Below are 13,430 nucleotides of genomic sequence, written 5' to 3'. Positions count from 1 at the left end.
CTAATTTCCAGCACTCCCCTTTTTTCCCAAAGCCTCAGGTTATCACAGCAGTAAATATTTCTTGTTTTCTCCCCAAAGTCGTATTATAACTCATGAAGAATCTTACATGACCTGCTGGATGAGGTAACCTTACTTCACCTGAGAGAGTTTATTCAAACAGAGTTCAGCATGTCTCAAGTTGACAATGGCATTTGCAGAGAGGGTTAGTAGTTCAGTCAGATTGTACTCAGACTGTTCAAACAGATTTCAGACTGTACCACCAACTTCAGAGTCACATTGGCACATTTAGATGGGGCCCACCTCCACCTTTTGTGCCTCAAATATTAGGCGCTCTGTTCACATCTAGCTGAGATGCAGACTTTGAAGGAGTTGTCTAATTACTTCGCAGGTGAGAACAAGCAGCTGAAGTACTGTAGGAGTTTATTATTTATTTATTATTATTTATTGTTGTGTTATGTTGATGTATCTGCATCCCCTTTCTTTTGGTCTGAGTCTGTATTTGTGAGACTTCTGTTCGTAAAAGGACTAGGTCCTTTATATATACCTTCTCTTGTGTTCTCAACTGTTCTGTCTTGGAGTACATGAATAGTGCAAGCACAGCTGCAAAGCATAATTTTGTAACATACATGATAGAATAAGTAGCATATAAATTGTAGGACAAAGTCATTTTTAGTGCTATGTAAAAGAAATGCCTGTAGGACAGGCATATATCTGATATGGATAATATATCTCAAAGGACAAGTTACTCTGTTGGCTGACATTCCTTCAGAAGTTGTGCTCATGTGGACTCCCCTATACTCTGCAATGAAAAACAAAATGAAGTGGAATACAAGTGTTCTCTAATCCTTCAAGTACTATGCACAGTATTAGTTGTAATTGTGTTCAGACCTTGTATGCGACTGAATTTGCTTTGCAAATCTCAAACCAGTAATCCTTTTGTAAAATTTATTAAAACTTGCTTAAAAAACAAAACAAAACACAGCAGCAATCGCATTAGCTCCTTGACAGTGTTATGTGCAGCCAGCTGTAATAATTCCATTTATTTTGGAAAAAAAAAAAAGGCAAATGAGAATTTGTAAATGACTTATAATTGAAATATAATTAATCATCCAAACCAGACTGTAACACTGCTGTGTTGGGTCATATTGCTTAATTGATGTTCTCCACAGCTGTAACTTTCTTTTCATTTCATTTCATTTACAATTCATACCCTTCCTGTCATTTGCCCATTTCTCTTCCCTGCATGACTGCCTTTTTGTTTATCTTCCTGCGTTATGTTTTTATTTATAGAGTACAAGTTATTGTACACTTTCTGTCTGCTTGCTAAATTCCCCTTATACATGCTAAATTCCCATTTTAAGCCATTCTTCATACATTTACAGAAAATATTCTGTACTTTATTCCTGGATTTATTCACGTTTTGACAGTAATTGGTAAAAAAAACGATTTCTTGAATCTGATAGACCAAAGCAAAACTAAAGAACAGTTGGGAGAAATCTTCTGCATGCCAAAACACTGAACATTGATCAGCTATTCAAGGAAGTAGGATCATTTAGACTTTTGTTGCAAAAACAATTGTGATGTTGCATATCTTTAGTACGTTTATTATAGATTCATTTACAAAACAGAAGTTCTTTTTAAAGATGTCATACGAAGTTGTTGGGCTTTGTGCTGCTTTAATGAGGTACAATGTGCAAGGCTTTTAATGAGCAAGAAATGGGGGCCAGGTTTTGGTATGTCATGCTGGGGGACTAGAGTGACAACGGGCATTCAGCAGAGAGCTTTTAAATCTCATTGTCCAGTGCAGGAACTTGCCTCTCAGTCAAACTGCAATAAGGTGTTGTTACAGCAGCTGCTGTTGTTAACAGCAGGCTTTCAAAACATAAGGTTTGCTTACAAATGTATCAAAGCCATGCACTCTGATCCCTAGTGCAATTACAGGTTCATCTTTTTCAGATTGTTAGATTTGTCATTCCTGAAAAGAAAACATAAAACACGGGATGCTTTTTTCATATATTGACATAGAAGTAGGTGAATACAACTTGACTGCTCAGCAGCTTATAATTGTTCATAGCAATGTAACTTTATTAGCATAAACTGTTTAATGTTAGAGAGAAAAACACAGTTCTAGCATCTCCTCTGAGCAGTTTGCATGTCCTACAATGACAAAAAGTAATAAAAAAAGCTGAAAACAAGATGGTAGATTGGGTACAGAGAAGAGAGATGAGAATGAGAATGTCTGAATTCATTTTGTCCTTATAAACAGAAAACAGGATGAATCTATGCAGTTCAAACAGAGGACAGTTATCACATATTTACATAAGACCTGAAGTGAGCATCAAAGCAGACTTCTTTCCTAAAGAGCTTTCAGGCCGATGTCACAAGTGAAGTTTCAGTATTTCTTACTTATATTTGTAAGGAAAGGCAAGGCAAGGTTTGTTGCTAATTCTGTATAACACCTGAATACATAGTACCAAAGGATAAATTATATTCAAGGCCAAGAAGGATACCAGTACCACATCTGAAGCAGAAGCTCATGGAGCTGAAGGAAAGGCTCTCTTCTGGCTCTTCCGTAGCTTACATTTATTAGTCATGCTTTCAAATAGAATAGAACAGTTCACTTGGAAGGGACCTTCAGAGATCATCTAGTTCAACTGGCTAACCTCTTCTAAGAGGTCAAAATTAAAACTGTGTTAATGTGGGCCTTATCCAAATACCCCTTGAACACTGACAGGCACATCAACCACCTCACTAGGAAGCCTGTTCCAGTATTTGACCACCCTCACTGTAAAGGCATTTTTCCTCAGGTGGTCCAGTCTGAACCTCCCCTGGTGCTGCTTTCAGCCGTTCCCTTGCATACTGGCATTGGTGACTTGGGGGCAGAGACCAGCACTTCCCTGTCCACGTCCCCTCCTCAGGAAGTTGCAGAGAGCAATGAGGCCACTTCTGAGCCTCCTCTTTTCCAGACTGGGAAACAGAAATGTCCTCAGGGTCTCCTCACAGTACAGGCCCTGTTACCAGCTCTGTTGCCCTTCTCTGGACACTTACCTCCCATTGCTTTTACTGTAAATAATACTACTAAAACGAGAATGTCTGTATAATGATAAGAGGAGTATCTGGAGTAAAAGCTTCAGAAAAAGTGTAGTTTTGCATTATAATCTCCTAAACTATGGTTACCTAAAGTACAGATTTACTGTTGAAACCTCTGCCATGTATCGTGCTCTGCCTGCATAGTGGTTTATCAGCTAAAGAGTTATGAAGTGATCATTTCTTGCTGAGAACTAGGCCATGTTCAGAACCTAGCCAGTCTTACAGTCATTCATAACAACAGAACAGGCTTCCTAGATTTTGCTGGACAATTTTTTCAGCCTACCTCTTAATTTTTTTATTATTTTGTATAATTTTTTAATAATGTTGTATTATATCATAAAAGTATTTTTGTATTTTGTAAAGTGTTAAATGAAATAATAGTTTATTTTTAATATATAAAAAATGGAATACCTAATTTATCAATGATTAATGGTTGTGGTGATCTTTTTCTCCCTTTGCTTATCTTTGACCTCATTAACAGAAGTGTTGCATCTGTTAGTTTTTTTTTTGATACCAGTTCATAGCTTTTTAGCATTAGAGTCAGAGTTGTAATAGCAACTACCAGTTTGCCAGGGACCATGTGCATGCATAGAAACTGTGAAACTGTCCTTCTCATCATTAGCTGCTTGACAGATGTGAATAAAATTTTTGAGTTGTTTCTGGGTAAATTGTACTGTCCAAAGACTTTTGCTAGAGCAGATATTGGCAGCGTGTATAGCTCTTGACCATTATTTTAAGAATGAGACAGTCAGAATCATCATCATAATCATTTGTTTGATCTTTGTGGAAGTAAAGTATTTCTCAGTGTGTATGAGCCCTAGGCAAATCCCTGACTGCACACTGACTTCTAATCTTTCAGGGAAATAATGTGAAGTAGCTGCACCAAATGTTTAATGTTCTCACTTCATATTTTGCATTCCAGTTCCCTTCCTTCTGTCTTTATAATGCATTTTTAGATATTTTACTGGACCAGCTTCTTACTCCCAGTGCACCAGTGGAGTGTTACATACTGTTTAGATATTGTGGACTTTCTGAAGTCTGCACACGTTTGTCTGCTTACCCAAGTGTAACACTTACATTGCAGTGAAAATGCACCATTTGGGCCTTGTCTTTTTGTCTAGGGCTAAGGTTTTGTGTGGTATTTTTGTTGTTGTTTAGTTTAGTTTTGTATTTTTTCTCCTTTCTGTCTGTAAAGAAGATGCTGTAGAGCACCTGGATCCAGGGAATTCTGTGACTTCCTTGTTTTTTTTATTATATGAGTTTAGTTTTGCTGCTTAGAAGGAATTTGTGATACCTCAGAATGGATGTCTTCATTTGGTTTACAATCCCTTTATCCCTAAGTGCTCTGACAAAATACTCTGATTACCAGAGAGAGAGAGTTTGTATCTTTTTTACTGCTAATTAACTACCCTTTTATTAGAGTAGTGTTTGGTGTTTTTTTCCTGTTGTGTGTTTGGTTTTGTTTGCTTGTGTGTTTTTCTTCTTCTTCTTTTTTTTTTTTTTTCCTTCAGTAGCACAGGCATCAAAGATAAAAAGCAGTATGGTTTCATCGTTGTCTATGACATAGATTTTTAAGGTATTGATATAGTATATGTAGTGCTACCTGTATCCTCAAGAACAGTGATGGCATCTGCATCCTCAAGAACAATGTGACAGAAACAATTACTTATAAAATTTAAGAGTCAGAGTTCTGGACAAATAGGCAGGGACTATGTACTAACGATTAACAAATTCAAATTCAGCCCAGCAGCTAAAATCTGTAGAAGTACTTAAATCAAACAATCCATGCCACACCAGATCCAATAAACTAATTCCTCAGATGAGTAGATGTCCTCAGAATATAAGGAACTGGGTAAATAAGCTTTGCTGCTTAACAATGTGCAGTATAGCCTCTTTATCAAAAGGCAGTAGGTGACCAGCACTGTGAAGTTGGGGTATGTCTGGACTGCAGTCCAGAAGTGACTGTAAAGCATGCTAATTTAGGCAAAATTTTTTGTTTGTACCTAACAGTTTAGAGATGTTTAAACACAGCTGCCATAATCCTCATGGAAATTGTTAAACTTTTGGCAATTAGAACACTCACACAGAAATACAGTTTGTAGGGTAAAGAAGAGACCAGCTTGAAAGAGAAAGGAATGCATGTATACACTAGCATTTTGAATTTCTTAATTCTGCAGGTGTTAATATAAAGTGACTTTTGGGAGACTATTTCTATTAACTTTTGCTTAAAGTTTGAATCAAGAAACATTATGAAGATCACCTTACAGGACTCAGTTCTAAAAGGTGGCAAGCTGTTTCTGTAAGGGACTGACCTTATTAACAGTGACATGGTACTATGTTGTCTTGGTGAGTAAACTAAATGCAGAGAACAGTGTGTTAAAGAACACCTTTTGACTTGTGTCAGATCTGTGGTTATAGATCGCCTTAAGAAAATGGATAGTGAAGTAGTTATTAGCACTGCACATTGTCTAATTGTTGTCCTGTTGTTCAGTTGTTGATTGCATCACTATTAGAATACTTGTTCCATTACCAGTTCCAGAAATTACAGCGATATATCAATGAGCCTTACAACCCATGTATGTGCATATTTCTTTCTGTCAAAGACATTGCTTCCAGACAGATTTTTATATTGTTTGTCATCTTAGTTTTCTGTGTACTAAACAGATGTGTTCAGGGTAGAGTCCTAGACTAGGCAGGTAGTGGTCTTCAAAAAAAGCAGACTTACAGTTATGAGAGAGAGAACATATGTGGGCATTTAAAAAACAAACAAGCGAACAAAACCCCCATAAAGTCTGTTTTCTGCTATTTCTTTTTTGACTTGTTTTTCACATTTTAACTATAGCAAATATATACTTAAACTCAGAGATCTCTTTTTTCCATTCCCATCCCCCCAGCCCTACCTTTGGGATTTTGTAAGTATTTTTTTCAGATTTATTGATCTATTCTGTGTCTTTATTATCAACACTTTGGTTGCGTAACTTTCATTTGAACGTTGGTATTATCTGTATTACACATTTTAAGCTCCTGAAACTTTTAATTTGTTCTGAAAGACTAATTAGGCAATGGGTCATAGAAAAAATGTGTATATATATATATACATATATTGAGTATATCAATGACTGAATACATGCAAGGGAATTACTAAGCAAAAATGTAATTAGGGTGGGCTAATGACTGACACAAGCATAGCTCCTTTGATTTAAGAGGGGAAAAAGCAGTCTGCTGTTTGCGTCAAACTGGAAAGCTTTTATATGCATAAACATTTTTAACTGGTAGATGGAATCAAATTGCAGCCTGTACACTATAGGTGTTTGAAAGATGTTATGAAAGCAGATTGTCTTTTTAAAGAGTTGAGGGAAAAGCTTGTTCCCTATTAAGCAAAATAGGGACAGTAAGAAGAAAGAAACAGATAAGCTAAATACAGAGAAAAAGAGAAACAGAGAAGCTAATGCTGTCAAAATAATTCTGGTTAGTGGACAAAAGGTACAAATTGGTATTTGAAATTGGAATGAATCCCTGTAGACCTGGTTACCTGACAGTATTATTCATGTTGGGTAGAAAACGTTACAGTATTATTCATGTTACAGTATTAATCATGTTAAGATTGGGTTAAGTAGTGCAGGACCGAGTTTTGCCCGCTTGGAAGGCACTGTTCTATAAGGTACTATGTGAGAGGATAAGGCATTTAATTTTGTTATAATTGTACAAGACTCCAGCAAGAATGTTACTAAATAATTTTTCTATGTGCCAGCAAATAATTTTCTTGCACTCTCTTCTCAGAAATAAACAGTATGGCTCTTCTTTCAAAGAATAATGTGTGGTCGTTCTTCTTGATGTAGGTTTGTTTTTTTGTTTCCTTGCCAAGTACCTAAACATTGTGATGGATCAGTTATCAATTTGTGGACTGTTGGACAGTAAACCTTGTTTGCAAAAACTTCAATTTTCAGCATATGCTTATAAGAAGGGCAAAATCTCAATGATATCTAGAGTTGGGTTTGTTAAGTTAACATTTTGGATTAACATTTAGGACAGTCAGGCTAACTGCACTATAATGCTGTTGAAATAGTAGCGTTGGTCACATTTACAAGAGTGAGAACTTCTCTGGAGTACCAACAGTCCATCCTAGAAAAGCTTTTGAAGTTTATTTATATACATACCCTTTTCATTGAGAAACTGACAGTGGATTCTATCAAGATGTGAAAAGTCATCATCAATGGAAATTTCAACAGAGAAGTAAAGTCTATGTGCTGCCGTTACACTCATATCTGTTTCTGACAAAACATACAAGGCAGGGACATGTCTCTGGCAAAGTTAACGTTCCCTCATCTAAATTCAGCTTTAAAATTTGATGTCTTCCCTGGTGACTGCAAGTACATTGTGACAACTAAAACAAAAGCAAAAAGCTTTCTCTCCTGTAAGAGACCATAAGTCCTGTAAGTCTGATTTCATCTGTGTTAAACTACTTGGGCCATATTTTTTAAGGTATATTGACCAGAGGCTTCAGTAAATGCAGAGTATTTGTGCTAGTGTTAATTGCTGGGTCAGGTTTCTGGAAGATTGTCAAACTCAGAGAGAAGATGGGAGAAAATGATCAGAGCTCTGAATTTGCTGTGAATAGGTAGTTTCTGGTATGTAAGAGAAGTCACTTAAAACTAGCTTGGCTATCTTTAGCTTTTGTTGCAACATAAACCTACCCTTAATCTTTTTGTACGATGTCAAACACATTATTTGTGGGATATGAAGAATACTTAATGAATGTTATTGGAAAAAAATCTCCTAATTAAGTGAATTAAACATGGCAAACTGTTTCTGCCTTGTTGAATGTTAGTTGAAAGTGCCATAGAAAATCAGAGCAAGGTAGGAATAATAATTTTGGTACACAGCGTGGGATTGTTGGAGCCGCAGTTAATATAAACGAAGAAGTAATACTTTGGCAGCATGGTTATGATGCTGGCACTGTCAGCTGGCATTTCTTTTAGGAAAAAGGTACTGGCAAGCATGTACTGCCTATGAGCTTTTTCCTTGGACATTGTGTTCCCAAAAGCAGACGCAATTGTCCTGACTTCAAACCTTCGATAGAAATCTGAAGAAACCTATCTTCCTTCGCAATGAAAATAACACTTGCAGACAACTCTATAAATCCAAATTTATTGTTGAGAAATGCAAGATAAATAGCAAAATAAAAATAGCAAAAATTAAAATCACGATTTTGGCTCTGAGTGCCAGGTACTTCAAGCTTCTCAGAACTTGCTCATTCAACACGAGTTTAGTATTGGTTGGTCCTGTACCACTGTAAAACTGGAATTCATTGATCCTTGTTCTCTTGAGGTTGATGGAAATAGGAACCATAGAATGAAGCAATCCATGGTCTCACTTGCTACTCTTAAAAGTTGAAATGAGTTTCTAATATAATTTTATAAAGCATAAAGTGACTTATAATTTTAGAAAGCATTAAATGACTTGAAGTCTATGAATTATTGGAGAAAATTCATAAATTGTGGTTAGAGATAGATGTGACATACAAATACTAATCTTCTTGTCTTCTGTTCCAGTCACTCTGCTAAAAATCTATGCCAAGGAGAGATCTAAGCTTGTACAAATTAGTTTTCACCTTTAAAAGGGTTGTTTTCCTTTTCTTCACAACATTTTTTTTCTCCAATAGGGACGAGAATTTACTTAGTTTGAAGGTGATGGATCACTTACGCAGCTGGGAGAGAAATAATCTATTTTTTTGTCCTTCCTAGAGAAGTAATTTTCTGTTTTGTGGGAAGAAATCCTGACGGTTCAGTTGCTTTGCTAACTAGCAAAACATGTGGAGTTTGTTGAGGTTTTACTGGGCATGAGATGAGAAACAGGGGACCCATTCAGTGAGCAACATAAGGTAGTGCTAGAAAAAAATTTAGAAACTTTTATTTTCACCAGGCAAAGTTTATGTTGCATTACTGATGATGACATAATGTACTGACAGTAAATGAGCTATGCAATGTCATCCCTTAGAAGTGTGTAGCACTTTTATAAATAGGTATGCTTTCAAATTGTTGGCTTGTTTCTTCAAAAAGTTTACAGCAATGCCGTGCAACTGAAATTCAGTCTGCTTAGTCTGTTTATCTTAAATTGAAGGCTGCATATTTGGTCTGAGTGTAGTTGATGGTTTTTTTTGTTTGTTTGTTTTTGTTTTTTCTTTATCATTACTTTTCTCTAAGCAATTAATGGTGTTTCTTCTATGGACTCTTATCATTCAAACAGTGCAAAATCAGGGGGCCAAAGGAGTCCTGGTCCTGAGTTCTCCTGAGTGTCTGAGATTTATTTGTTTTGCTTCGAAGTAGTGAATTGTTGCTTTAGTGTGGTAGCTCCATGCATGCACACATGTAAGCAAATGATCTCGTTTCCATCTGCTGAGTACAAAACATCCTGGTATTTCGCAGCTATGAGGAGCTCTTGCTTAGTTCAGGTATCAAAAATACCTAGGTCCTTGCTGGTAGTCCAGTTTCTTTTTTAACTGATAATGCATGCCATAGTTTGTCCTTGTTGTACATGTTAGGTGTACTTATCTGGAGTTTAGCAGAGAAAGCTTTTTCAAATAACAATTTTATAAACTGTGAAAATCTAGGGCTACTAGATATCTTTCAAATAATATATATATTGTTATAAGAAACTGATGTGGAAAGAATTTTCCTTCAATTACAGAAAAACACAAGCTTGGTATTATTCATTATTCAACTTCATTTTGCGTTTTGATATGGAGGGTTCTTCCTTTTTTTTTAGTACAGATGTGGTTTAGTGGCTGCAGTGAAAATTACTAGGATTTTTTGTTTCTAGGAGAGGGACCCTTCCCTAGAATACACTGAAGTATTAAAATATTAATTTCATAACATCTACACACGCCTACAGTTAACCATATTTTTGTCTGTAGAGAAGGCTGTAGAAATTTAGAAGGTAATCCATTAAGCCATTTGCTAACCTCTCATGTCAGCAGGCTGCATAATGCCTGTTAAACACTTTTGTTTTCAATCTTTAATAGAAATTAAAGTCATCACACTGACTTTTAGACAAACTGGGACAGAAAGGCTTAGAGGAAATAGGTGCAGTAAGAAAGTATGCAAATCCAACAAAACAAATCCAACAGTTGAAGTCAGTGTTCTAAGTGCATTACAAATGCAGAGAGATGTAAAAGCCACCAGCGCTACTATGCAATCATTCTTCAAAATAACATCTTTGAGAAATAATTTTTTGAGTTCAGCTCTCCAATGTGATTTGACTGTGGAATACAGGGAATGAATTTTTACATGTGTCTTACAAAAGCTTGCAGCACAATGCAAAGCATTGTATGTTAAAAGTAGATTATAAAAGTAGATTATACATTCTCAAATAAAATATATTCTTAACTAAAGATGTAACTTCAATCACCGTTTGAGGTAGCAGGTAGAAAAATACATTCCTTCTTTACTTTTGCTTATGTTAATTTACTCACAGTCGTCTTATACCTGCGTAGGACTGAAATAATGGACAGTTTTTAAAGTGATGCTGTGCTCACAGTAAAATGTAGTGACTATCCAACAATGGAGAACAGTGTTAATTCCAAGACTTCTATAGGATCTATAGATAGATCTTCAATTTTTCTGGGAATCTTCCCAATGGGGAGAAAATAAGTCTATCTTTATTTTGCTTAATATGTAAAGAAGAGGTTGTTAAAATGATTTATCCTCAGTATTGTTGAAAAGAAATTATTTTAAGCAAGTGTATGAAGTATAATATATTCAGCGTATACAAATTGTGTATTTATAAAACAAATAAATATAAAACATGTATCTTTTAACACTAATAAAAGAATCTAATTTTGGTGATGAAGGCACAAAACACTGTATTTTCTTTACCTGATGATGCATCTCTGAAACAGTAAAAATGTTAGATACAGAACTCAGCAAAACTGATACATTGTTTAAAAGTAAAAAGAGATAGTATAAGTTAAAGAAGGTACTTAGAAAAGGAATAGAAATATCTATACAAATTCTTATTATTTTGCTGTATTAAATACTTGATAATGAACAATAGTATGCACTTTAGCTATTAATCAGTGATGGGTTAATTGTAACTACTGACTTTTAGTATGAAAAATACATGTCTTATACAGTTACTTCTTTCATTGTTTCCTAACGATGTCAAATTTCTCCATAGCAGCCTCAGTGCTAGGAGAAAAAGCCTGGGAAATGTTACGTGTTTTTTTTGTCTGTAAAGAATGGGGAACTTTCACATATTTCCCAGTATCTGTTAATTTAAAAACATTGCAATGCTCTCTCACAAGTGAAAGCTTAGTGGTTAAAAACACTTTAAGTATTTTTTTTTCAATCTGAAATATACACCATATACTGCTGTATGCTATATCATCAGTCAAACATTCGTTTTTCCTTTTTGGGTATAGTAGAATCTGTGGGAAGGGTGTAGGTTGTGGTTCTCCACATTGGCTCGTCTTATAATGTATCAAATGTTTACTATCAGAGATATGCCTAATGGTTTTCATTTTTTAATACAGAAAATACTCAGTTTTCAAGTGCATGTGAAAAGACTCGTGCACAGAACAGTTGCCACCAATAGGACTGATGTGGCCTGGCTGATGGGCAGGGCTCACCAGTGAACCATCTGTGCTGGTTTTAGACTCTAGGGCAGTTTCAAGTTGCTGATTCCTCACCAGCAAAGGTGTGGAAAATGTCCAACTGAAGGAAAAAATGGGTGATGGAAAACTGATTGGAAACTTGCCTCAGAGAAACATCCTCAAAGGGAGGACTGAGGTGGGCATTTTGACTGGAAATACATTTGTCATTAGTGATCCAAGTGAACGGTAAAACATTGAAGCTTCTGTTAAAATTAATAAAATAGATAGCATTTCAGATAGGCTTCTGTGGGAGATGATAATTGTCTTCTCAGTATTTTAATCCTTCATTTTTATCCTGCAGCCATCGTTACGCTTGTGTAAGAAGAATTCTTTCAAAACAATAGCATAACCAGCAATTTAAATACTGTATATGTGTATATATATATATATATATACATATTTAACTGTCCCTTTTTTTTTTTTTTTTTTGCTATAGGGCAGATTATACCAGAGAGAAGATTTGTAGAAGCAATAAATCGGCAACCTTATCAGTATGAGATGGGTGACTTTCCAACAGAATGGGAAGGTAAATCTTGAAAATTTTGGTTTTATTTCAATATAACTTTGCCATTGAATTTAGGTTCTGTATTTTTAATGAAATGCCTGACTATATGAATAGGTTGTCTCTTATCTTTCCTTTTGGGTAATGCAGACTTTTGTTTAACTGCTCAGTTATTACAAATTCTTATCATAACCCCTTTACAAATAGGATAAATGTTTAGGAAATTGGTACTTAATAAAAATGTAAATAAAGCCTGTGTAATCATGACTCTCTCCTGTTAAATGTGAACATACTTGTGCCCGAGGGGGGATCAGATAGAATAACCACAACTAAACGTATTAAACTTCTTAATTATGCCTTCACTGCAGTGGTAATTTGTATATCAGTTGAATTATTGGTGGCACAGTGATGTTTGTTGTTGCTTTTGTTTTCAGAATCGTATCTGTTTTTCTGCACTCTGGTTTCTTATACTCCTCTTTGCACAATCTATGAGAATTGGAGAGCCTGTAAATAATTAAGCATTTTTCCACCAGTAGTGGTGGAAATTTCTAGGTCCCAAAGTTTCAGACAAATTCAGGGAGGCTGGGGAAATTCCTCAAAATTAACTGAGCAGCCCCTGGAGAAAGAGAGAAAGGAGAGAGGGAATGTGAGTTGGTCCTTGAGGCTATAGGAGCTTGAGCCAAGAATGGGGTCAACTGAGCCAAATGGACTCTATAAGGTAAGCAAGGATCCTCTGAAACATGGGAGTTCCACAAAAAAAGCTAGCCTATGGGCTTTTTTTGTTGAATGCCATCTAAATTGTATAAACAATTTTGTGGAAATTTAAAATAAATTTTAAAAGCCAAAACTAACTTCTGCTGTGTTTGTAGAGGCTCTTCAGAGAATTATCTTGTCTTTGCTACATATTGAGATATGAACTAGTGATGTGGGATGCTCTGAAGTTTCGTTCATCGCTACTTCTTTTCTGCTTCCTGTAAAATGCAAAATTTTCTTAGTAAGAAATGGGAAAGAATGAAAAGAGTAGAGGGTTCTCGTAATGCTGTAGAATACAGTCAACAGAGTGGGAAAAGTTTAACACAAGGTTTTAAGACGTACCTCGCTGAAAGGCTCATTACAATTCTCTCCCTGTGTTTTTTCCTCTAAGAGGAAAGGAGAAATCTGATGTTTCCCAGGTGCAGAAGACCTGTG

At 35.7% G+C, this 13,430-nt stretch overlaps 1 protein-coding gene across 1 annotated transcript in view; it reads left to right on the top strand.

Annotated features, from left to right (window-relative positions):
* The window catches only part of NDUFAF2 (NADH:ubiquinone oxidoreductase complex assembly factor 2), a 59,832-nt gene that overhangs the window by 27,339 nt on the left and 19,063 nt on the right, over nt 1-13,430 (top strand). The window contains exon 2 of the mRNA XM_083816160.1: nt 12,177-12,266. Within this exon, the coding sequence (XP_083672286.1) occupies nt 12,177-12,266 (90 nt within the window). The remainder of the gene's footprint in view (nt 1-12,176; nt 12,267-13,430) is intronic.

This window comes from Anser anser, assembly GCF_964211835.1.
Source record: "Anser anser genome assembly, chromosome: Z".
In the NCBI taxonomy this organism is placed as follows: Eukaryota; Metazoa; Chordata; class Aves; order Anseriformes; family Anatidae; genus Anser; species Anser anser.
This window is presented reverse-complemented; position numbering and strand designations above follow the sequence as displayed.